Source organism: Orcinus orca, chromosome 8 (genome assembly GCF_937001465.1).
Source record: "Orcinus orca chromosome 8, mOrcOrc1.1, whole genome shotgun sequence".
NCBI classification, from domain to species: Eukaryota; Metazoa; Chordata; class Mammalia; order Artiodactyla; family Delphinidae; genus Orcinus; species Orcinus orca.
Genome location: NC_064566.1, coordinates 47,369,053 through 47,396,919, shown reverse-complemented (window position 1 = coordinate 47,396,919; position 27,867 = coordinate 47,369,053). Strand labels below are relative to the sequence as shown.

General features: G+C 37.9%; 1 protein-coding gene and 1 pseudogene across 1 annotated transcript; one reads left to right on the top strand and one right to left on the bottom strand.

The window, feature by feature from the left end:
- The first annotated feature begins 16,940 nt into the window (after positions 1-16,940).
- LOC101286733 (olfactory receptor 481-like) lies at positions 16,941-17,879 on the top strand (annotated as a pseudogene).
- An 8,639-nt stretch (positions 17,880-26,518) lies between these two features.
- Positions 26,519-27,451, bottom strand: LOC117196364 (olfactory receptor 10T2-like). Its single transcript, XM_033404431.1, is given in 2 exon segments — positions 26,519-27,227; positions 27,229-27,451. Coding segments are annotated over 2 exon segments (930 nt in total). The 5' UTR covers positions 27,450-27,451.
- Between the last annotated feature and the right edge of the window lie 416 nt (positions 27,452-27,867).

The window sequence follows — 27,867 nt, the reverse complement described above, 5'->3', positions numbered from 1 at the left end:
TTTAGGGAGCCTGATTAGAGGGTGTTTTCTTTTTCTTCTGTTAAATTATACATTTAAAAAAATATCACCTTGTAAATTAACATCTCAGAAGGTATCATGAACTCAATTGGAAATGCAATTGATGGTGGTGTTGACAGGCCAGGTTACTTTCTACGGAAGACTTGGCGTCTCTTATACAGGGTTATCATTATCTTTGGAAATAGTGATGCTGGGATCTAGAAAAGTTTCATTCCCACCTAATGTAAGCCAGACCAAAATAATTCCACAGTATTGCCACCAGGAGACTAGGTCCAGATAACAAAGAAGGAACTCTGAAGGCTTAGCCTTTGAGAGTTCCGTTAAGTTTTTCCTACTACTCAAAGGTTTGTTGGCAAAGGTTGGCTTGCAAAGGTCTGTCTTTGAACCTTTGCAGACAAGCCTTTGAGTAGTAGGAAAAACTACTGGGGAGTGGTGGTGCGGAGGGGGCTGAGGCAGAGTGGAGCTTTCTTTCAGCAAGCTAGTTGGTATTTCCAGGGCATAAAATTATAGATTAAGATGCTTAGGCTGATGCAGGCATGAAATATGCAAGCAATCCTTCTTTGTAATACCTCTCAAGAAGGTGTTTATTGCTACCACTTCTGTCACTGCCTTATTCTAGGTGTGCAGCATAAGCCCTGACGGCTGGTGTTATTTGTTTGTTTGTTTTGGTAAAAGGCAAGTGTCAGATTCAAGCTTTAGTGACTGAGGCAGCCACTTCAGATATTTTGAATAAACATTGCCAGCCACACAACTAAAGAAACAGGCTGACCCCCACTCCCAAGCTCCTTAGATAACTGACCATTTGGACTACTTGTATTTTCTCTTCACTTGGTTTAAATTCCTGCTCTTATGTTTCAAAGTCACCAATAAAGAGTGAGCCCGTTAAACCCTAGGCTCCCATTCTCTACCCCAATAAAAGCAGAACCCTAAGATCTCTCTCTCTCTCACTCCATCCCATGACCCTGTGCGACGCCAGGTGTGCTACATGATTTCCAGGACTTGTAAGTAACAAGCTTTGTCTCTTTCAAAGTTTCCTGATGGTTATTGCTGAAGGCATCTTTCAATAAGAAACACAAGGTCGTCACAGAGCACCGAGCTGAGCTCCCTGCGCTATACAGCAGGTCCCCACTAGCTATACATTTTACACTTTAACATATTTATGTCAAACCTAATCTCCCAATTCGTGACGACCTAGATGGGTGGGGTGGGAAGGATGGGAGGGAGGTCCAAGAGGGAGGGGATATAGGTATACATATGGCTGATTCACTTCCTTGTACAGCAGAAACTAACACAACATTGTAAAGCAATTTTACTCCAAAAAAAAAAAAAAAAGAACCACAAGGGCCGGTCCAACCACAAGGGTCAGGGATATGAAGACAATCTATGGAAAGAGCTGGCTTAAAGGAGTCACAGTAACTCAGCACTTTCGTAGACAAAAAGTTATGTATCCACAGTTGTTAAAAAGGATAACATCAGGACTTCCCCTGTGGCACAGTGGTGAAGACTCCATGCTCCCAATGCAGGAGGCCCGGGTTCAAACCCGGGTCAGGGAACTAGATCCCACACGCATGCTGCAACTAGGAGCCCACTTGCCGTAACTAAGGAGTCAGCGAGCTGCGACTAAGGAGCCCTAGAGCTGTGACTAAGGAGCCAACCTGCTGCAACAAAGACCCAGCACAACCAAGTAAATAAATTTTTTTTTTTAAAAAAAGGATATCACCATAAAATCCAGGGATAGACACAATTTTTCATAAACAAGTACGCAGTGTTCACTCTCATCTCCCTGGGCCTCTTATGTTAAGCATTTTAAAATATATATATTTATCAGCTATCTGTATGTCCTTTTTTGTATAATGTATCGTCAGGTCTTTTACCAATTTTATTCTCAGATTGAACTTTTGTTATTTATTTGTTCTTATAATCTGTCTACAAATCCTTTTGTCAGATTTATACATAAAAGGTATACCCTTATTTTGAAGCATGCCTTGTCACTCTCTTAGCTGTATGTTTTGATGAACAAAAGTTTTAATTTTAATGGTCTAATTTATCAATTTTTTTTAATGTTTAATGTTTTAGTGACAAGTTCAAGAAATCTTTGCCTAATCCAAGGTCATAAAGATAGTCTCTCATGTTATCTTCTAGAGGCTTTATACTTCTGAAACTAAGCATTGAACAGCAATTTTAGATTTTTTTTTTCATCTATGAATGCAATAACATCTATTTGCTGTGAGGCTGTGTGGGACTATATGATTTCTCTCTTATTATCAGCTCCTCCTCTGTTGCTGCTTTAGGTAACACCCTTGGAGCATAAGGGAAGGGAATTTTGGGGTGAAATGATTTGTCTTTGCATTTGGCTTTCTTCTAAATTTCTATCTGTCCAGACAGTTTACACTGTCACCCAAGAATTGGCTGATGCCTTCTCATCCCTTCAAATTGTCTCTCTATGACAGACAAGACTATGTACTTGTCCTTAGGTGTGCAACCTGCTCACCTATACGGATGTCAATTCATCAGGTGTTTTTTTGGTTTTTTTGTTTGGTTTTTTTTGCGGTACGTGGGCCTCTCACTGCTGTGGCCTCTCCCATTGCAGAGCACAGGCTCCGGACGCACAGGCTAAATGGCCATGGCTCACGGGCCCAGCCGCTCCACAGCATGTGGGATCTTCCCAGACCGGGGCACGAACCCGTGTCCCCTGCATCAGCAGGTGGACTCTCAACCACTGCGCCACCAGGGAAGCCCCATCATTAAGGCTTTCTTGAATCCTCTACTGGTTCATCGAATATATGGGTATGATTTTCATTTCATCAAGGTTTATCTTGTTACCATATGATCAAATGTTTTTCACATCTTTGTACATCCTAATTCAGAGATGCAAGTACAACTTTGATTGATTTATGAATACTAAATCAATCTAGAATTCCTGGAATAAACCCAACTTTGGTTGCTTTTTTATCCATTTTATTATCGTTGGATTTGATTTGCTAATACTTGGTTTAGGATGCTTGCATCTATGTTCATGAGAGACTTTGGCCTATCATTTTCCATTCTTGAAATGAAATTTTCAGGTGGGGATATCAAAATATAAAAATGATTTGGAAAGGGTTTCTTTGTTGTCTATTCTCAAAAGAACTTTTACAGGATAAGTGATATTCATTCCTGTAATATTTGTAAGACTTCAATGCTGAAGCCACCTGGGCTTTCCATTTTTGTGGAAAAGTTTTTCACTGTAAGGCTCATTTTCATTAATGAATACAGAAATATTTAGTTTCTCAGTTTATTTCTTTGTCATTTTTGTTAACATATTCTTCAAATTAGTTTTCCAATTCCTTTATATTTTAAAATTATATCTTATTTTTATTTTCTGTAAGATTTGTAATGTTGCTCCCTTTTCATCCCAATATTGTATTTTCTATATATATTAATAAATCTTGCTAGTGGTTTATCAATTTTATTAGCATTTTCAAAGGATGAACTTTTGATTTGTGCCTTTCTGTATTTTACATTAATTTTCTATTTCATAAATTTATATTCATCTTTATTATTTTATTCTTTACTTCTTTGGGTTTAATTTAAAGTTCTTTATTTAAATACTTGAGAAGGCTTGAGAAAGACATTTTCATAATTTTCAGTCTTTTTTTGCAATATAACATTTATGGTTATAAATTTCCTTATAGTTGTTGTTTTAGTGGTGTCCAGTAAGATTTAACGTGTTGTATTTTAGTTATCTAACTGAACACATCTAATTTTTACCATGATTTCTTTCTTAAATTTTGTATTATTTACAAATATATTGTTTATTTTCCAAAATTTTGGCTATATTCATTCAAGTTATATATATTTTGACAAAGGATGTATAATGAAAGATTTAAATACCTGAAAAAAAAATTGAGACTAGATTTGTGATCAACTTTTGTAGTAAAGTTGTTATCAGCTTAAAATAGATCATTATAACTGTAAGATATTTTATGTAAACTCCTTAGTTACACAAAAGAAAAAGAGAAAGGAATCAAAACACATCAATTTAAAAACACACACACAACGAGATGAAGAAAGACAGCAAGAGAGAAAAAGTGGGATACAATAACTATCAGATAAACTGAAAATAGTTAACAAATGGCAACAGTAAATCCTCCATCAATAATCACTTTAAATGTAAATGGATTAAACTCCCCAATAAAAAGACACAGAATAGCTGAATGAATAAAAAATCAAGATCCATATAAAAATCAAAAAATTCACTTTAGTGGCTCTGCTAATATCAAAGTAGTCTTTAGGTCAAAAAGACTTTTGTCTCTAGAAACAAGAAGGATGATTACATAATGATAGAAGGATCACTTCAACGGGAAAATATAACAATTATAAATATATATGAACTCAACATCAAAACACCTAATTATATAAAACAAATATTGATAAATCTGAAAGAAGAAATTGACAACAATACAATCATAGTATTTTTAAATACTTCAATTTCAATAATGGATAGAACATCTTGACAGAAGATCAATAAGAAACAGTGTATTTGAACAATACTATAGACCAAATGGGCCTAACAGACACATACAGGACTTTTCATCCAACAGCAGAAGAAAACACATTCTTCTCAAGCAGACAGAATATGCTTCAGGAATGATCACGTATTAGGTCACAAAAAGTTTTAACAAATTTAAGAAAATCGAAATTATACTAAGTATATTTTCCAACCACAGTGGAATGAAATTTGAAATCAATGACAGCAAGAAAAGGGGAAAACTCACAAATACATAGAAATGAAATAACACACTGTTGAACAACCACTGAGTCAAAGAGGATATCAAAAGAAAATATAAAAATATCTTGAGGTCAAGATGGTGGACTAGGAGGACACAGAATTCACGTCTCCACACAACTAGGGCACCTACCAGGCACCGGTGACGAACCACGGACACCTAAGGGGACAGGAGGAAACGCCAGTGACCAGGTAGGACATGGGGTGTTAGGGGGACAAGGGAGGAAAAGTGGAGGCGGGAGGGGACTGGTGCCCCTGAGGGGCAGTTGGAGGAGGGGAAGGGATCCCACACCCGAAGGGGGAAATTGGGGGACCACTGGGGGGGCAGAGGATTAAAAGGGAGTGTGGCCAAGTTTCCCCTGACCACTTGGGCCCCCAGGAGCCTGCCAAGATCCCAGATCTGATCCTCTGCCCACCAAGGCCCACTCCAGGCGTGTGGGTCCTGAGGGAGTGGGAGGGAGGGAGCTGGGAGCAAAACTAAAGGCCAGACCTCTGGGACCAGCAGCCCTGAGGGGCGCTGGGGGAGGGGAGGAGTTCCTACACCCACTGGGACACACCTACCGTTAGGGGTCCAGGGGGGATGGGGGAGACCCGGGGGTGGGGCACAGAGGAATGTGAGGGAAAGTGGCCAGCGTGTTCCCTGTCCACTTGGGCACTGGGGAGCCTGTTGGGCTCCCAAGCCTAATCCTCTGCCCTCGGAGCCTCCCTCCTTCTGTGCAGAGCCCAAGCCCCGCCCCTACACCCCCACCCAGGGCCCTACATCTACACTCAGAGACCCCATCTGGGACCCCCTCCAACCTTGCTGGGTCTAAACCCCACCCACACACCCTCATCCAGGACCTTACCTCCAAACTCTGGAACACCACATTCTGGAGGCCCCCCTTTGGACGTGCTGCCTCTCCCCTTCCACGCAGGTCCTAAGCAGAGGTCTCGCCCCACCCTAAACCCCGCCTCTGCCTAAGTCCCACCCCCCTGCCTAAACTCTGCCCCCATAGCCAAGGCTTTTTTTTTTTCTTTTTTCCTCTTAGATTGGGGTTCTGTTTTACCTTGCTGTTGATTCATTTACATTTTTATTTATTCTAATAAATCTTTTATTTTTCTAATTTTATTTTATTCTTTACACTTTGTTACTGTTCTGCTCCTTTTGGCTTTTTCCCTATTTTTTTCCCCTCTTTTTTCTGTTCAGGTTTTGTTTTACCTTGTTACAGTTGTTTCAATTATATTTTTATTTTTCCTAATATATTTTTTATCTTTCTAATTTTATTTATTTTTTATCCTTTATTATTGTACTGCTCCTTTTTTTCTTTTTATCTTTTTTTTGGCCACAACACATGGCTTGCAGGATCTTGGTTCCCAGGTTGGAGGTCAGGCGCGAGCTCCTGTGGTGGGAGTGCTGAGTCCAAACCACTGGACTAACAGAGAACCTCAGACCTCAGGGAATATTAATCAGAGTGAAACCTCCTGGAGGTCCTCATCTTGGCACCAAGACCTGGCTCTACCCAACTGCCTGCAAACTCCAGTGCTGTACACCTCAGGCCAAGTAAACAGTAAGACAGGAATATAGCCGCACCCATCAAAAAAAAAAAATGAAACTACTAAACAATACGTTACAAATGAAGGAGCAAGGTAAAACCCTACAAGACCAAATAAATGAAGATGAAATAGACAACTTACCTGAAAAAGAATTCATAACGATAGTAAAGATAATCCAAAATCATGGAAACAGAATGGAGAAAATACAAGAAACGTTTAACAAGGACCTAGAAGAACTAAAGAGCAAATAAACAATGATGAAAAACACAGTAACTGAAATTTAAAATACTCTAGAAGGAATCAATAGCAGAATAACTGAGGCGGAAGAAAGGATAAGTGAGCTGGAAGATAAAATGGTGGAAATAACTGCCAGGGAGCAGAATAAAGAAAAGGGAATGAAAAGAATTGAGGGCAGTCTCAGAGACCTGTGGACAACACTAAACACATCAACATTTGAATTATAGGGGTCCCAGAAGAAGAACAGAAAAAGAAAGGGTCTGAGAAAATATTTGAAGAGATTACAGTCAAAAACTTCCCTAATATGGGAAAGGAAATAGTCAATCAAGTCCAGGAAGCACAAAGAGTCCCATACAGGATAAACCCAAAGAGAAACATGATGAAACACATATTAATCAAATTTTAAAAAATTAAATACAAAGAAAAAATATTAAAAGCAGCAAGGGAAAAGCAACAAACAACATACAAGGGAATCCCCATAAGGTTAACAGCTGATCTTTCAGCAGAAACCCTGCAAGACACGGGAAGCGGCAGGACATATTTAAAGAGATGAAAGGGAAAAACCTACAACTAAGATTACTCTACCTGGCAAGGATCTCATTCAGATTCAATGGAGAAATCAAAAGCTTTACAGACAAGCAAAAGCTAAGAGAATTCAGCGTCACCAAACCAGCTCTACAAAAAATGCTAGAGGAACTTCTCTAAGTGGGAAACACAAGAGAAGAAAAGGACCTACAAAAACAAACCCAAAACAATTAAGAAAATGGTCATAGGAACATACATATCGATAATCACCTTGAATGTAAATGTATTAAATGCTCCAACCAAAAGAGAGAGACTGGCTGAATAGATACAAAAACAAGACCTGTACATATGCTGTCTACATGAGACCCACTTCAGACTTAGGGACACATACAGACTGAAAGTGAGGGGATGGAAAAATATATTCCATGCAAATGGAAATCAAAAGAAAGCTGGAGTAGCGATACTCATATATCAGATAAAACAGACTTTAAAATAAAGACTGTTACAAGAGATAAGGACACTACATAATGATCAAAGGATCAATCCAAGAAGAAAACATAACAATTATAAATATTTATGCACCCAAAATAGGAGCACCTCAATACATAAGGCAAATACTAACAGCTATAAAAGAGGAAATCGACAGTAACACAATAATAGTGGGGGACTTTAACACCTCATTTACACCAATGGACAGATCATCCAAACAGAAAATGAATAAGGAAACACAAGCTTTAAATGACACAAAAGACCAGATAGATTTAATTGATACTTATAGGAAATTCCATCCCAAAACAGCAGATTACACTTTCTTCTCAAGTGCGCATGGAACATTCTCCAGGATAGATAACATCCTGGGTCACAAATCAAGCCTCAGTAAATTTAAGAAAATTGAAATCCTGTCAAGCATCTTTTCTGACCACAACGCTATGAGATTAGAAATCAATTACAGGGGGAAAAACACAAACACATGGAGGTTACACAATACATTACTAAATAACCAAGAGATCACTGAAGAAGTCAAAAAGGAAATAAAAAAATACGTAGAGAAAAATGACAATGAAAACATGATGATCCAAAACCTATGGGTTGCAGCAAAAGCAGTTCTAAGAGGGAAGTTTATAGCTATACTAGCCTACCTCAAGAAACAAGAAAAATCTCAAATAAATAATCTAACCTTACACCTAAAGGAACCAGAGAAAGAAGAACAAACAAAACTCAAAGTTAGCAGAAGAAAGAAATCATAAAGATCAGAGCAGAAATAAATGAAATAGAAACAAAGAAAACAACAGCAAAGATCAATAAAACTAAAAGCTCGTTCTTTGAGAAGAAAAACAAAATTGATAAACCATTAGCCAAACTCATCAAGAAAAAGAGACACAGGACTCAAATCAATAAAATTAGAAATGAAAAAGCAGAAGTTACAACAGACACTGCAGAGATACAAAGCATCCTAAGAGACTACTACAAGCAACTCTACGCCAATAAAATGGACAACGTGAAAGAAATGGACAAATTCTTAGAGAGGTATAACCTTCTAAGACTGAACCAGGAAGAAACAGAAAATATGAACAGACCAATCACAAGTAATGAAACTGAAACTGTGATTAAAAATCTTCCAACAAACAAAAGTCCAGGACCAGATGGCTTCACAGGTGAATTCTATCAAACATTTAGAGAAGAGCTAACACCCATCCTTCTCAAACTCTTCCAAAAACTGCAGAGGAAGGAACACTCCCAAACTCATTCTATGAGGCCACCATCACCCTGATACCAAAACCAGACAGAGATACTACAAAAAAATAAAATTACAGACCAATATCACTCATGAATATAGATGCAAAAATCCTCAACAGAATACTAACAAACAGAATCCAACAACACATTAAAAGGATCATACACCATGATCAAGTAGGATTTATCCCAGGGATGCAATGATTCTTCAATATATGCAAAACAATCAATGTGATACACCATATTAACAAATTAAAGAATAAAAACCATATGATCATCTCAACAGATGCAGAAAAGGCTTCTGACAAAATTCAACACGCATTTATGATAAAAACTCTCCAGTAAGTGAGCATAGAGGGAACCTACTTCAACATAATAAAAGAAATATATGACAAACCCACAGCAAACATCACTCTCAATGGTGAAAAACTGAAAGCATTTCCTCTAAGATCAGGAACAAGACAAGGATGTCCACTCTTGCCACTATTATTCAACATAGTATTGGAAGTCCTAGCCATGGCAATCCGAGACAAAAAAGAAATAAAAGGAATACAAATAGGAAAACAAGTAAAACTGTCACTGTTTGACAATGACATTATACTATACATAGAAAATCCTAAAGATATCACCAGAAAACTACTAGAACTAATCAATGAATTTAGTAAGGTTGCAGGATACAAAATTAATGCACAGAAATCTCTTGCATTCTTATACACTACCAACAAAAGATCAGAAAGAGAAATGAAGGAAACAATCCCATTTACCATCGCAACAAAAAGAATAAATACCTAGGAATAAACCTACCTAAGAAGGGAAAAGACCTGTACTCAGAAAACTATAAAATACTGGTGAAAGAAATCAAAGATAACATAAACAGATGGAGAGATATACCATGCTCCTGGATTGGAAGAATCAGTATTGTGAAAATGACTATACTACCCAAAGCAATCTACAGGCTCAATGCAATCCCTGTCAAATTACCCATGGCATTTTTCACAGAACTAGAACAAGAAATTTTGCAATTTGTATGGAAACACAAAAGACCCCAAATAGCCAAAGCACTCTTAAAAAAGAAAAACAGAGATGGAGGAATCAGGCTCCCTGACTTCAGACTATACTACAAAGCTACAGTAATCAAGACAGTATGGTACTGGCACAAAAATATAGATCAATGGAACAGGATAGAAAGCCCTAAGATAAACCCACGCACATATGGTCACCTTTGATAAAGAAGGCAAGAGTATACAATGGAGAAAATACAGCCTCTTCAATAACAGGATAGTGGTGTGGTGCTGGGAAAACTGGACAGCTACATGTAAAAGAATGAAATTAGAACACTCCCTAACACCATACACAAAAATAAACTCAAAATGGATTTAAGACCTAAATGTAAGGCCAGACACTATAAAACTCTTAGAGGAAGACATAGGCAGAACACTCTATGACATAAAACACAGCAAGATCCTTTTTGATCCACCTCCTAGAGTAAGGGAAATAGAAACAAAAATAAACAAATGGGACCTAATGTAACTTAAAAGCTTTTGCACAGCAAAGGAAACCATGAACAAGACAAAAAGACAACCCTCAGAATGGGAGAAAATATCTGCAAATGAAGCAACTGACAAAGGATTAATCTCCAAAATACACAAGCAGTTCATGCAGCTCAATATCAAAAAAACAAACAATCCAATCCAAAAGTGGTAGGAAGACCTAAATAGACATTTCTCCAAAGAAGACATACAGATGGCCAAAAGGCACATGAAAAGATGCTCAACATCACTAATCATTAGAGAAATGCATATCAAATCCACAACGAGGTATCACCTCACACCAGTCAGAATGGCCATCATCAAAAAATCTACAAATAAATGCTGGAGAGAGTGTGGAGAAAAGAGAACCCTCCTGCACTGTTGGTGGGAATGTAAATTGATACGGCCACTGTGGAGAACAGTATGGAGCTTCCTTAAAAAACTAAAAATAGAACTACCATATGACCCAGCAATCCCACTACTGAGCGTATACCCTGAGAAAACCATAATTCAAAAAGACACATGCACCCCAATGTTCATTGCAGCACTATTTATAATAGCCAGGACATAAAAGCAACCTAAATGTCCATCAACAGATGAATGGATAAAGAAGATGTGGCACATATATGCAATGGAATATTACTCAACCATAAAAAGGAATGAAATTGAGTTATTTGTAGTGAGGTGGATGGACCTAGAATTTGTCATACAGAATGAAGTAAGTCAGAAAGAGAAAGACAAATACTGTATGCTAACACATATATATGGAATTTTAAAAAACGGTACTGACAAACCTAGTGGCTAGGCAGGAATAAAGATGCAGACGTAGAGAACGGACTTGAGGGCACAGCGGGGGAAGGGGAAGCTGGGATGAAGTGAGAGAGTAGCATTGACATATATACACTACCCAATGTAAAATAGATGGCTAGTGGGAAGCTGCTGCATAGCACAAGGAGATCAACTTTATGCTTTCTGACGACCTAGAGGGATGGGAGAGGGAGGGTGGGAGGAGGCTCATGAGGGAGGGGATATGGGGATATATATATATACACACACACATACATACATACATACATATAGCTGATTCACTTTGTTGTACAGGAGAAACTAACAGAACAGTGTAAAGCATTTATACTCCAATAAAGATGTGAAAAAAAAACCTTGAGACAAATGAAAAGGGAAATGCAACTTAGGATATGCAGCTGAAGCAGTACCAAAAAGGAAGTTTAGAGTGATAAATGTCACATTAAAAAAGAAGAAAAATTTAAAATAAACAACCTGACTTTACATCCCATGGAACTAGAAAAAGAAGAAAAAACTAAACCCAAGCAGAAGGCAGGAAAAAATAAAAATCATAGCAGATGACTTTCAATACTCCCTGAAAGGAGTTCAGGGTGGAGAGGAGAAATGAGGCACTCTGTGCTCTGGAAAGAACTGGGTGAACAGGTCTTCAGATAGTTAGATATTTTCAGGAGTCGATTTTATGAGCCCAATTCTTATATCTCCTCATAACTAGAAAAGCACTAAAATCCTTCATGATGACGTCTGCTCCTCATGACTAGCAGAAACCTTCTGCAAAAAAATGTGCGCTTGATTGCATGTACTCCCCCTTCACCAAATTCACATATATACTGACCTTTCCCCCCAGTCTCTTTGGAGCAGTTTCTCAGAGCTATCTGAAATGCTGTCTCCTGGGCCATAGTCCTCACTTTGTCCCAAATAAAACATAACTCATAACTCAAAAAAAAATTAATTAAATAAAGATCATAGCAGAAATAGAGAATAGAAAAATAATTTTAAAAATCTACAAAATTAAGAGTTGTATTTTAAAAAATAAACAAAATAGAGAAATCTGTAGCTAGACTAGGGAAAAAAGAGGGCTCAATAAATAAAATGAAAGAAGAAACTTCCCTGGTGGTGCAGTGGTTAAGAATCCGCCTGCCGATGCAGGGGACACGGGTTTGATCCCTGGTCCAGGAAGATCCCACATGCAGCAGAGCAACTAAGCCCGTGCACCACAACTACTGAGCCTGTGCTCTAGAGCCCACAAGCCACAACTACTGAAGCCCACACGCCTAGAGCCCGTGCTCCACAACAAGAGAAGCCACTGCAATGAGAAGCCCACACACCGCAACTAAGAGTAGCCCCGCTCACCGAACTAGAGAAAGCCCATGCACAGCAACGAAGACCCAATGCAGCCAAAAATAAATAAATTTATTTAAAAAAAAGTGGATGCCTCAGAAATAAAAAGTATTATAAGGGATTGCACAAACAATTATGTGTGAACAAATTGGATAACCTAGAAAAAATACATAAATGCTAGAAACATACAACTTATCAAGACTGAATCAAGAATAAAGTTAAAATAGAACTATCATATGATCTAGCAATCCCATTTCTGGATATATACCTGAAGGAAATGAAAACATCATCTCAAAGAGATACATGCACTCCCATGTTTATTGCAGCATTATTCACAATATCCAAGACATGGAAATAACCTAAGTGTCCATCAACAGATGAATGGATAAAGAAAATATTATATATATATATATATATATATACACACACACACACACACATATATATCATAATGTATACACACACAAACACAATGGAATATTATTCAGCCATAAAAAAGCTATCCTGCCTTATGTGACAACATGGATGGACTTCGAGGGCATTAAGCTAAGTGAAATAAGTCAGACAGAGAAAGGCAAGTACTGTATGTCCTCACTTATATGTGGAATCTTAAAAATCCAAAATCATAGAAATAGAGGGTACGATAGAGGCTGTCAGGCTCTGCGGGTGGGGAAACAGTGAGATGTTTGTCAAAGGGTACAAACTTCCACCTATAAGATGAATAAGTTCTGGGGATCTAATGTGGAGCATAGTGACTTTAGTAAACAATACTGTATTATATACTTGAAAGTTGTCAAGAAGGCAGATCTTAAATGTTCTCATCACATACACACACAAAAAGATAATTATGTACGGGGAGGGAGGTGCTAATTAACCATATTGTGGTAATCATTTTGCAATATATATGTGCATCAAAACATCACACTGTATTCCTTAAAGTTAATTATGTTACAGGTCAATAATACCTCAACAAATTTGGGGGAAAAAAAAGAGAAAAAGAAAGCCTGAACAGACCAATGACATATAAAGAGATTAAATCAGTAATCAAGAACCTTCCAACAAAGAAAAGCCAAAGATAATGTGGCTTCATGGGTGAATTCTACCACACATTCAAAGAAGAATTATACTAATTCTTCTTAAACTCTTCCAAAAATAGAAGCAGTGTGACCACCTTCAAACTCATTTTATAAGTTCAGCATCACCTCAATAGCAAAGCCATACAAGACACTACAGGAGTCATCTTCTTCATGATCATCCTAATGACCATATCTGGAAATCTCAGAGTAAGCTTGTCCTTAGCCAGGGCAATTAGGCAAGAAAAAAAAAAAAAGGTGTACAAATCAGGAAAAATTGCCCCTGTTTGCAGACAACATAATTTTATATAGAGAAAGCTGGAAAGTCCATCAAAAAATTGCTTGAACTAATAAACAAATTCAATAAAGTTGCAAGATACAAAATCAACACATAAAAATCATTTTCATTACTCTACAATAACAGTGAACTATCTGAAAAGGAAATGAGGAAACAATCTCATTTACTATAATACCAAAAAGAAGAAAATACCCAGGAATAAACTTAACTAAGGAAATGAAAGACGTGTATACTGGAAACTGCAAAATATTGGTAAAAGAAATTAAACAAGACTCAAACATTAAAACATCCTGTGTTCTTGGGTTGGAAGACTTAATATTGCTAAAATATCCATTCTACCCAAAGCAGATTCAATATATCCGTATCAAAGTCCCAACAGAATTTTTTACAGAAATAGAAAAAACAATTCTAAAATTCATATGGAACCACAAAGAACCCCAAATAGCCAAAATAATCTTGAGAAAAAAGGACAAAGCTGTAGTCCTCACACTTCCTGATTCCCAAATATATTACAAAGTTACAGTAATTAAAACAGTATGGTACTGGCATAAAGACACAATACAGACCAATGAATAGAATAGTGAACCAAAAATAAACGTATGCATATACAGTCAACTAATTTTTGACAAAGGCTTCAAGAATACCCAGTGGGCAAAGGATAGTCTCTTCAATAAATAGTGCTGGGAATACTGGATATCCCTAGAGAATAAAATTGACAATTATCTTACACTATACAAAAAAATCAACTCAAAATGGATTAAAGACTTAAACGTAAGACCTAAAACTGTAAGAGTAAAACTCCTGGAAGAAAACATAGGGAAAAGGATTCATGTCATTGGTTTTGGCAATGATTTCTTTGATACCAAACCAAAAGCACAGGCAACAAAAACAAAAGCACAGGCAACAAAAATTCACTGACTACAGCCACATTTCAGAAATGCCACAAATTTTCACAACCATATTAGTCATGTTGATCTAATAATCAACTTCAAGGATAGTAAAATGTTATGTTTTACAATTTAATTAAACCGAAATTTTCACTTTTTTCCATTTAACTAAAAAAATTAATGGAACCTGAGGGTATTTAGAAAATATTTTACTTATACACTTTTACATAATCATGTTTACATGCTATTTCTCTGCCCCAGTAGATGTACACATGTAATTTCTCTATCCCAAGTGATTCTCAATGAAGTTTTCCAAAACAAGTGAAGTAATTAATTTGTAATTACAAGTGAAATAGGTGATTTTGGCCTTATCCTAAATGACAACCTCACTTAAATATGCCTTTGCTGTACAGCAACAATTCCTTGGAGACTATCACTAGTGTTGCAGTGGATGTATCACTAGTTCATACTTGTTCATTTTTAAGGATACAGACATATTTGATTCTCTTCTATGTACCAGAAATTACAAGTGGTTATTTCAAGCAAACTATTAGTAATTGAGCATTTATTTGTTGTGTTAACAGTGCTTGGAGTTATCACCCACATCATGTAATTTAACCCAAGAATCACATGAGGTATGTATTATCTCCTTTTTACAGGTAAGGAAAAAGAAGAGCAAACATTTCTTGTAACTTGCCTATGATTTCACAGACAGCAAGAAGCAGAGCTAGAAACTGATCCTAGGTCTGCATGGCTCCAAAGTCCATGGTATTCTGCATGTCACTTTGTCTTCCACGCTGGTACTCATATCCAACTTTGAAAACATTTGTGTGTTTCATACATCTATTTTCTTTAAAGATATAAAATTCGTTTCAGGTTTGGGTCTTTGTCTAATTAAAAAAGCCAGAACTTGATAATTCATATACATAATCCTAGTACCATTCATACTATAATATACCATTGTCATGATTCACATGTAACACTGAGTAGAATGTGCATGGTCACTGACAGTATGTATGTATGTTTTCTTAATTCTTAAGATAGAGTTTCTTGAAAAAACAAATTATTCATAAGAATATGTTGATCTTTAAATTAGAGGAGTCATGGGGATGACTGAAGGTAACTAACACATTCTCACCTGCCCCTGATCATGTGATCTATTTTGAAGTAAGGGAGCATTATTCTGAAATACTAATCTTTCTTTCAGTCTAATTTCCTACTTTCCTTGCTGGCTACCTCTATTCCTACCTCCATAACTACCCCTTCCTCCCATCCTCATCATATGCCCCTACTTCTTATTTCTATATAGTTGCTTAATAGAACTGAAGAAACCAAAACTTAACTAACCCAAGTCCCAAAATATTTCAGTTCACTTTGCATTTAATCCTCGCCCATAAAAATATGCAGACTCTTCTTATTGTTTCATACAATCCCGTAAGTATGAAAAGGTATGGTATAGAAGGTAAGTCCTGGAAGATTCTGCAAAATATCCACGATGTTTATCTCATCAAAACAGTAAAAATTCGATTTGCCTTCCATCTTGAACATGGACACCTTCTTGCCCCCACTATCAAATATTATAACTAAGGATGTGATATTTTTTATTCCCGGAAAAAGATCAAGTAAGAAAGAGATGTCAAAGTCAACATCATATTTTTTGGCCCAATCAGTTGCATAAATGGAGATAGCGTTTACTAAGGCAGACATTACTGAATAGAGGCACATTTGGGATGGGGCTGGAAAATCAAGAGCTGGTCTTTCTTTGAAAATGTAGGTTATTTACAGTTCATGTTATTACAATCGATACTGCTGTAAACATTCTTTTACATATCGCCCATGCACATGAGTAAGATTTATACAGCTTCTTCTGTGTTATCTGGGTTGGATCTTCTAATTGTCAAACAGAGGAATCATAATCTTTGCTTTGGCTTAAATAAAGTAAAAATAAATAAAGAGTATATAGATAGGAGTAAAATAGCTGAGTCCTAAGGTAATCAAGTCTTCAGTTTCAACATTTTCATGGAAATTGAAAAGAAAATTTATATGCACAAAGTATTCTATAAGTGAGGCAAATTTACCATTTAACTTATTTATAAGGTTATATTTAGGTTATGTTTAGGTATATAAATGCGGGGTCATTTCAGTCAATTTAGCCTCCTCTGGTTCTGATTTCAGTAGGCACTGTTAAATGAATAGATGGAGACTGCAAACCATACAACAGTGACAGAGTTCACTATTTTGGGATTAACAGATAATCCCACACTATGTGCCATCTTTTTTGAGATTTTTCTAGGAGTTTATACAGTTACCGTAGTGGGAAATATTAGCATAATCATCTTAATCCGAAGTAGCCCACAGCTTCCCATGCCTATGTACCTTTTCCTCAGCCATTTGGCCTTTGTAGACATTGGGTACTCCACATCAGTCACACCAATCATGCTGATGAGTTTCTGAAGAGAGAGAACTGCCATCCCAGTCACTGGCTGTATAGCTCAGCTTGGCTCTGATGTCACCTTTGGGACTACAGAGTGCTTCCTGCTGGCCACCATTGCCTACAATCACTATGGGTCCATTTGCTCTCGCCTGCTCTACTCCACCCACATGTCCCCAGTGGTCTGCTTCTTCCTGTTGGAGGCCTCCTACTTGGGTGGATGCATAAATGCTTCTTCATTTACAGGCTGTTTGATGAATCTCTCCTTCTGAGGACCAAATAAAACGAACCATTTTTTCTGTGACCTCTTCCCACTCTTGAAGCTTTCTTGTGGCCATGTTTCTATTGCTGAAATATCTCCTTGCCATCTCTTCTGCATCAGTCCTCATAAGCACACTATTAACCATAATCGTGTCCTACAGCTACATCCTCCACTCAATCCTGAAGATGCACTCTACTGAGGGGAGGAAGAAGGCCTTGTCTACCTGCATTTCCCACCACACTGCAGTCACTTTGTTTCACGGGACAGTTTTGTTTGTTTACGTAATGCCCAAATCGAGCTATTCAGCTGATCAGGTCAAAGTGGCATCTGTAATCTACATAGTGGTGTTTCCCATGCTGAACCCCCTCATCTGCAGTCTGAGGAACAAGGAGGTAAAAGAGGCTATGAGAAACTAATGGCTAGAGCATATTGGTTTTCCTGAATTAAATCAGATATAAATCTATAAATAACAAACCATTAATTTGGGGAACATTTTTGATGGATATTTTAATGATATTTATCATTAACTTTATCACTTTTATAGTGATAAGCTCCCATAAATATAAAAATCCAATGTTTACTTCTATTTATAAAGTTAAGTGTATCATTAACATGGATGTCTGCTTGGTTCAAATAAATACAGAATTTTCAAGTTAAGAATACCTTTGGAGGGTTTCCCTGGTGGTGCAGTGGTTGAGAGTCCACCTGCCGATGCAGGGGACACGGGTTCGTGCCCCGGTCTGGGAAGATCCCACATGCCACGGAGCAGCTGGGCCCATGAGCCATGGCCGCTGAGCCTGCGCGTCCGGAGCCTTTGGAAAATAATTTCTACTTAAAATTCCATTTACCAATGATAGAGTCCTATTTAAATGGAGAGAGATCTCAACCAAAGATCAAATTTACTTGAATACCATCTTGTAAAATAACATTCAGGAAAGAAACTTCTCCCCAACAATGTATAATAGGTGACGATATTGACAAGTCAGCAGTTAAGGGTACTTCCTTTAAAGGTACTGCCCTCCCTTGGTCAATGGATATTTCAACTTTTGGAAACATAGATGTTAGTGTCAGAAAAGCTTTTATTTATTTTTACTTTATTTAAGCCAAAGCAAAGATTATGATTCCTCTGTTTGACAATTAAAAGATCCAACACAGATAACACAGAAGAAGCTGTATAAATTTCAGCTGACTCCTCTCATAGGTGGTCTTACCAGATGAATACTAGAGTAGGATTTTGGACACTGACATTTCTTTGGAGTGGGAGGCTGGGATGTTGGGACTTTCTTTTAACAACAGTCGAAAGGTAGGAAATATGAAATTTTGTTTTAGGCAAAGAATATCCACCACACACTTTGTACTGCTTCTCAAGGAGTTGTCCACTGTCACTACTTCTTCCACTGTCCTTTTTGAAGGTGCTTATGATCCAATTTGGTTACAGCAATTGTCTCTAAATTGATTCCCTTCCTCCTGTACTCTGTTCACAATGCTTATGATTAATATTTTAGCTAGTATATTTTATTTCTAGCATATTAATAATGTCAGACAAATTCTGAGACAGTTTGGAGGGATCACTTTACAAGCTGACTTCCTATTCCTGGGCTCTTCACTGACCAGATCAAGGAAATTTTCTGCCTGGAAGCCTCTTTGTGGGATTTCTCTGGTCCTGTTTCCCCATTCATACTTCTTACATCAATTATAGGCCTATAACCCCACCAGTGCGATAATTCTGGGGCAACAGCCAGCACAGACATTGTCCCCTGTAAAGAGAAGGAACTCAAAGGTACGACTTCAGTCTTGGAAAGGGCCATCTTAGAGTTGTGGTGGGTGCTCTGCACTCTGGTGGTTGATGTTTTTTATTGACTGTTTCTAGCAGTCTTCCTCTTTACATTTCCCACTATTTCTTGCTTTTCACGAGTTTATCCTTAGCCCTCTGCCTTTCTCTCCATCCCCCATGGTCTTCTTGGGTGAGCTCATCTTCTCCCATGAGCTCAGCTGCCACTTGTGTGGTGACAGTATCCCTACCTCCAAATACAACCTTCCTTGGAGGACAGATGAACTTCTTCACTGGCCTTTTCCTCAAGACTCTCAAACTTGTGCCCTCACTGAAGTTTTTATATTTCTCCCCAAACTATTCCTTCCCTTCTGTTCCTTTCTCAGTAAATGGCAACTCTTTTTTAAAAAAATAAATTTATTTTTATTTATTTATTTTTGGCTGTGTTGGGTCTTTGTTGCTGTGCGTGGGCTTTCTTTAGTTGTGGCGAGCGGGGGCTACTCTTTGTTGTGGTGCGTGTGCTTCTCATTGCAGTGTCTTCTCTTATTGTGGAGCACAGGCTCTGGAGCACAGGCTCAGTAGTTGTGGTGCACGGGCTTAGTTGCTTCGTGGCATGTGGTATCTTCCTGGACCAGGGACTGAACCCATGTCTCCTGCATTGGCAGGCAGATTCTTAACCACTGCACCACCAGGGAAGTCCCAATAAATGGCAAATCTTTGTGAGGTTTAGTACTCCAACAAATTTGGGGTAACCCTCACTGCACACCCATCAAAATGGTCTACTCCCCTCCATCCCTTTCCTTCTCTCAGATGAAATACATGTCACATGTTGACCTCCTCCTTATCTATTTTGTGTAGGCACATAAATAGTCCCCGACTGATTGTGATAAATCTACGCATTTTTCCTTTTTATTTCCACTCTAAGGGAATTCAAATAATTCAATCACCCAGATGTAGGGAGTGAGGTGTGGCACTATTACGGTCTTTACTGGAGAGGATATACATTGCCATTCTTTTTCTAGAACTTCCAAGATTGCCAGCAAACCACTAGAATCTAAGCAAGAAGCATAGAGCAGATCCCACAGCCCTCAGAGAGAACCAACCGGCCGACAACTTCATCTTAACTTTTAGCCTCCAGAACTGCGAGACAATACATTTCTGTTGTTTAAGCCACCTACTTTGTGGTACTTTTGTTACAGCTGCCCTCACAAACTAATACAATTGCATAGCTAGTTTTCCCTTCAAAATCTACCATCAGCTAATTTAATCCTAGAGGAATAGGAAGTGCAAGTTTAGAAATATGTCAGGAATGTTATGCTAACGGATGTCGCTCCAAAAGGGGAAAAAAGAATATTAGGAGTGGTACAAAGTATCTTCCCTAAACAGTGTGTCAAAAACTAAGGATCAAGAACACCCCTGTGGGGACAATAAAAAACTCCCTTTGTAAGATTTTTTTGGGGAAGTTCCCTACTTACTATGGATTATAGATTGTTACATAGAAGGTAGGATTTGATTGGGGAAATTTTAAAAGATCCTGAACTGTTGTGATATTAAAAGATTCTTAGTCTATATAAATTTCAGGAAGATTTTCTTCTTCTGAAATGGACTGGGACTTATGAAGTCATTGACATTTCCCAGATTCTCTAAAATACTCACTCTGTAGTGGAGTGCTGGAGAAGACTGAAAGCAAAGGGGCAAGAGGTAATTTCTTGGGGGCAAGGAAATCATTGTACATTGTGATTCGGTTGGTGGTTATACTTGTCAAAAGTCATCAACCTGTATATTTAAATTGTTCATATGTAAATTATACTTCAATAAAGTTGCTATTTTAGAAGGTATTACAAGAGAGTACTCTTTCCTTTCCCCATAGGAAGTGGTGATAGTATCATCATCGACCTACCCATGTAAGCCAATTGAGTTTCTTAATTATTTCTCAAAGATGTTCCCTTACCTAGTGTACCTTCTCTAGTTTCCTATATATTTATTCTTTTTGGTGACCTTCATTCCTTTCTTTAAACCTTATACCTATATCAGCATTAATTTTACTTCTGCTTTAAAAAACACTTTATTACTTCTTCTTTTAATGCAGGTTTGCTTGTGATGCATTTTAACAGATTTTTTTAATCCTAAAAAAGGTCTTGGGCTTCCCTGGTGGCGCAGTGGTTGAGAGTCCACCTGCCAATGCAGGGGACACGTGTTCGTGCCCCGGTCCGGGAAGATCCCACACGACGCGGAGCGTCTGGGCCCGTGAGCCATGGCCGCTGAGCCTGCGCGTCCGGAGCCTGTGCTCCGCAACGGGAGAGGCCACAGCGGTGAGAGGCCCGCGTACCGCAAAAAAAAAAAAAAAAAAAAGTCTTCATTTATTTTTAACATCTTTATTGGAGTATAATTGCTTTACAATGGTGTGTTAGTTTCTGCTTTATAACAAAGTGAATCAGTTATACATATACATATGTTCCCATATCTCTTCCCTCTTGCGTCTCCCTCCCTCCCACCCTCCCTATCCCACCCCTCTAGGTGGTCACAAAACATCGAGCTGATCTCCCTGTGCTATGCGGCTGCTTCCCACTAGCTTATCTATTCTATGTTTGGTAGTGTATATCTGTCCATGCCACTCTCTCACTTTGTCACAGCCTACCCTTCCCCCTCCCCACATCCTCAAGTCCATTCTCTAGTAGGTCTGCGTCTCCATTCCCGTCTTACCCTTAGGTTCTTTAAAAAAGGTCTTTATTGCACCTTCATTTTTGAGAGATATTTCTATTTTAGGTAGAATTCTAGGTTACTAGTAAAAAAAAATCTTTGAGCACTTTTAAGATTTAATTTTCTTGCTTCCATCAATACTTTCCAAAACTCAGCTATTAGTCATTTGATTATTTTTTGAAGGGAATATGTCTTTTACTTCTCCTCTGGAAGCTTTTAACATTTTTCTTTTGTTTTGGGCTTCCCTGTAGTCTTTTTATGATTTCCTTGAGTGTGGTTTTTCTTATACTTATCATGTTTGGAATCTGCAAAGTTTCTTGAATTTGTAGCTCATGGTCCTTCATCAGGTTGGAAAATTATCATTGAATATTTCTTCAGAAATTTCTCTACTTTTTTCTAGAAGTTCATTACACATGTTAGATCTTTTCATAATTTCTTATACAGCTCTCACACTCTTTTTGTATTTTTGATGATTTTTTCTTTGTCTTGTAATGTGTATGTTTTCTACTAACGTACCTTTCAGTTTACTAATCATCTTTTCTGCTGTGTCCAATCTACTATTAACCCAACAGCTGAATTCCTAATTTATTTTGTTTTTCATTTTTAGGATTTAAACTTGATTCCTTTTCTTTTTGTATTCATTTCTGTGGTGTGACTCTTCATATTATTCCCCTATTTTTCTTAGATGTATTATTAATATTTATTTAATATTTAAGTACCTGGTTTTTATGCATTTGGTCCTATCTTGTGGCATATCTTTTTTTTTAATTGATGAGCAATGTGGATAAAAAATTTTAGAGGTTCTAGATGAGATTATCTTCTTCCGCACTGTTTTCAGTTTTATTCTAGCAGAAAAATAAAGCTCTGGCTTGATCCCTTTGAGGAAATGAAAATAGAGTGCCCAAAGGGGTCATTCACATAAAAAAAGAACTGATGCCTCCATGTACAGTATAACTCCTAAACTTACATCCTAATAGAATGTGGTGGTTGGGTGTTGTACTTTGTTGGGGATAATCTATTTCTGGTTTGACCTTATTTCTAGGATGCAGCAATTCCTCCTAAGGTGTAGTACTGCAGGACTCTCAAATAAAAGCATAAGGTGTTGTGGGGCCCTCTACCTTAAACAGCCTATCTATCAAACCAGCAATGCAAAATGCCAAAATCTCTGCTAAGATCGTCAGGCTCTCGTAGGCTGATTTCCACTTGGTGTTTGATATCTCAACAGCCCAAGTGCAACTTGGGAGTAGTCAAATTCCATAATGAGGAATTATATGTAGAATTTCAGGCTCACTTCTCTATAGCTTTTTCCTCTACAGGATCTTGGCCTCAGAGTCTTAGGTATCTTTGACCTCAAAGTTCTATGTACTTAGCCTACCTCACTGCCAAAAGCCCCAGGCTGTGTCTTTTTGCTCAGTCTCTATTCCTCATAATATCATTTGGCAAATGCATTTATTTGTGAGGCTCAAGGAAAGCTTTACCAGAGAAATGACATTTAAACTGAGACATAAGGAAAAAAAGAGTTAAAACTGGTCATTGAGAGCTGGTAATGCAGTTGCACAAACTTTGGTGGGTGGGTAAAAGTAGTGATGTGGGAGGTTGAACTAATTATCCTGAGCTCAAAGTACAGTGTCGGGTACACAGCAAGCATTCAACAAATGTCTGTTGGTTAAACATTAACTCTAATTCAATGAATATTTATTTAGTGTCTCTTTTATTTCTAGCACGAGGTTATGAACTGAGGAAACAAAGTTTAATAGGTTATGTGCTTTTCTTTCAAGAAGTTCACAACAAAGAAATGTTTCTTAAAAATACAATGGTTTCCATTCAAGCGGTATGAATAAAGTGCTAGTTGACATGTTCTTTTAACCTTTAAAACAATTTTAAGATGTTTTTACTTTTTTAATAAAATTTATGATTTAAAGTGTTCAGCATGATTTTTTTTTTTTTTTCCGGTACGCGGGCCTCTCACTGTTGTGGCCTCTGCCGTTGCGGAGCACAGGCTCCAGACGCGCAGGCTCAGTGGCCATGGATCACGGGCTCAGCCGCTCCGCGGCATGTGGGATCTTCCCGGACCGGGTCACGAACCCGTGTCCCCTGCATCAGGAGGCGGACTCTCAACCACTGCGCTACCAGGGAAGCCCCAGCATGATGTTTTGACATACATATACATAGTGAAGTGATAAATATAACCAAGCTAACATACCCATCTACTCACATCTCTATCATTTTTAGGTGTGATAAGAGTAACTTAAGTTTACTCTTAGAAAATATCCAGTATAAACTACAGTATTATTAACTACAGTTATAATGCTCTACATTCGATCTCTAGAACTTATTCGTCCTATATAACTAACTTTGTACCCTTTGACCAGCATCTCCCCATTCCCTCCATTTCCCCAACTCTGGTAACTACCATTCTATTCTCTGCTTCTATGAATTTGACTTTCTTAGATTTCACTTATAAGTGAGCTCATGCAGTATTTTTCCTTCTGTGTCTGGCTTATTTCATTTAGCACAATGTCTCCAGGTACACCTGTGATGTCACAAATGGCAAGAGTTCCTTCTTTCTTAATGGCTGAATAATATTTCATAGTGTATATACTCTACATCTATTGACACAATCATGTGGTTGTTATTTTTCATTCTATTAATATGGTGTATCACACTGATTGATTTTCATATGTTAAACCAACCTTGCATCGCAAGGATAAATACCATTTGGTCAAAATTTTGAGTCTTAAAATAATGAATGAAATTAAAAGTTTAGATAATTACATGAGGAGGCAGAGACTTTTACAGTAAACAAGGACATTTGTGAAAATGGAATGGTGAAGTTTATGAAATGGTTGGTCAGAGAACCTCTAGCCAAACTTTAATTCAATGCTGAGCAAAGAATGAGAACTGTAGACCCAATAGGTTCCGACACCACCTATAGTCAATGGAGCTATGATCTGAATCTCAGCTGCAAGCCTGTTGGGAGCTCTCTTCGCCAGTATTCACTTATTCACAACTCTCGGCTTCATCTCTTTGAAATTCTCTTTGTTTGCTGGGGTTTCTCCTATATGTTTTACGTTCATTCTGGAAATCTCCTTTCTATTCCACCCGTCAACTTTTCCCAGAGTACACGCTCCACGTCTCCATCTTAACTAAACCTAGTTGTCCGAGGAGGGCACATAGGCTTCTCAGCAATATTGAAGAGAAGCTGCTCACTCCTATTCTACAGATATCTGCACACAATGTCGACATTCTCCTAGCTCCTTACCATATTTCTAAATCATTTACTGGCAATCTGCATGACAAAACATTTCACTCATTGACACAAACACTATCCAGATATGAAACAATATACTATTGTTTTCAGAGTCTTTTACTGACCACCCAGTTTCTTCTCATTTATTCAAGACTTTGCCACCAGCCCCTTTATTCTTTCTCCCATCTCGGTCCCTCACTCCTGCCACAGCACTGGTAACATCACTCACCATACGGATTTGCCATTAGACAATGTGACCTCAAAATGCCAAGCCCTCCCTACAGCATCTCCCTCAGTATCCACGTGAGAACCTTACGACAATGGCCTCGATTAGATTCAGTTATTTATAGCACCTTCCACCTCTGTGGTTTTCATAAATTCCAAGCTATTTATCTTTGTCTATGCTGTAACTCAAACAGCATTTGAATTATTTGCTTTTTGTGGAAGTTCATTTTGAAACCATCTAGTCTACTCCTTTGTTGGGGATTGGAAAGAATAGCTCTTTGACAGAGGTCTATAGTATTCCTGGAATTTGGTATGTTAAAAATGCATATTTCTTCTGCAGAAACTTTCATTTTTTTTTTCCAGAAATTCATCCATTCCCATCTAGTTTCCATGTTTCTTTGAATAGAGTTAAACAGGTATTTTCTTAAAATGTTTTGAGGGTGGGATAGGGAGGGTGGGAGGGAGGGAGACGCAAGAGGGAAGAGATATGGGAACATATGTATATGTATAGGTGACTTACTTTGTTATAAAGCAGAAACTAACACACCATTGTAAAGCAATTATACTCCAATAAAGATGTTAAAAAAATTTTTTTAATTAAAAAATAAAAAACGTTTTGAAATTTCTCTGCATTGTGGTCTTTCACTCATTTCAACGCTAAATTTGTGTTTGTGCTTTCTCTTTTTTTGATTAAGTAAATCAGTGATCTTTCTCTTTCCCCTCCTTCTCTCTCTCTCTCTCTCCCTCTCTCTTTCCTTCTTTCTTTTCCTTTTTAATATAATTTTCTTCCTTCTCCAAAGGAAACCAAAATTATGAAAATAGAGTATTCTAAAACATTTTTGATACATTTACTACATACATATGTGCATGTGTGTATGCATGTATGTGTATATCTGTATATGTACATATATATGTAATAATATTTTAGAATATTTTATTTCCTTTTAAAATATTTTAAAACTACATCTGGTTTCATAGTAAGAAAGAAGTGAGACCAGAGCATATCAGGCAGTTAGAACACACTTTAATTGCTTTGTATACAAAGTGATGATTTTTATTGGAAGTACTCCACTTTCTCCACTTTAATTTATCAATGCTCTGTAAAAATTTTAAAAAGTGTTCAGAGCTCTTTTATTTACCATCTAGGGGAAAACCTACATATATTGCCTAGTACTTTCTTTAGGGATATTTTCATTTCTTTGTTTCTTAGACTGTAAACGATGGGATTAAGCAGAGGTGTCAGTACTGTATATGTCACAGGCATCAGCACATCTTCACGGAATGAGTCACCGTCCTTGGGTCTCAGATAGACAAAGTCAGCAAATCCACAGTGTATGCACACCACAGTGAGGTGGAAGGAGCAAGTTGAGAAGGCCTTATACCTCCCCTGGGCAGATGGCATCCTCATAACTATGGACCCAATGAAGACACAGGAAATCATAATGAAAATAAAGCTCCCCACCAAAACGAAGGCAGAGAAGGCAAGAAGAACCATTTTCTGAAAAAAGGTGTAATCCCAGGCAAGGGAGACTACAGATGTAATGTCACAAAAAAAGTGCTTGACGGTGCTGGAGTCACAGAACGACAAGTTGAATACTACAAGGACAACGCACAGTGACACCACAATCCCAGTAACACAAGAAGCGGTCATGAGCTGAAAGCAGATCTTTTGGGTCATCAAGATGGTGTAGTGCAGCGGGTTGTGAATAGCAGTGTAATGGTCATAGGACATGGCAGCCAAGAGTAAGCAGTTGTTAGCTCCCAAGCCAAAGAAGAAAAACATCTGTGTGGCACGCTCAGGAAGAGAAATGGTCTTGCTTTCTGATAGCAAGTCCACTAGCATGTACCATAGTGGTACAGGTTTCTGAAAAGGACAAACCACAGAGGAAAAAGTACGTGGGGGTGTGAAGATTGTGACTGAGCTTGATGGCCACCATTATGGACACATTTGCAACCAGGATGGTCACATGAGAGAAGAAAATCATCACGAAGGAGAGATCTTGCCCGTCTGGGAAACTGGAAAATCCCCACAGAAGGAATGTGCTCACTGTGGTATGATTGTCCATCCTCCTGGTGCACATAACAACTCTCCTCCAAAGGTGCAGAGGTTCTTGGGGTCAAGACTCTGATAAGATTGTAGAAGCACTGACGTCACCTGGCCTTTAATCGAGGACATTGACAGACAACTCTTAATGAGAAAGCCTGAGAAATGGAAGTTAAATGTACCTGGCTGAATTCCAGGTCAGGAATCAGAGTGATGAAGAAAAAGATTCTCATAGGAGAATGTATGTAAATGCCATACAGTAGCCCCAAGTATATTCTGGGAACCCCCTAATTTATCACCCCTTTCTATCTTCTATAGTCAGAATCTGAATGAGGGAAATATGAAAAAAAAGTTCATTTTCTCACCTACAGGAGTATGAGGAGTAAAGGGTATACAATGTTTATGTGTGGTCTAATCACAGCCTGGCAAACATAAGTACT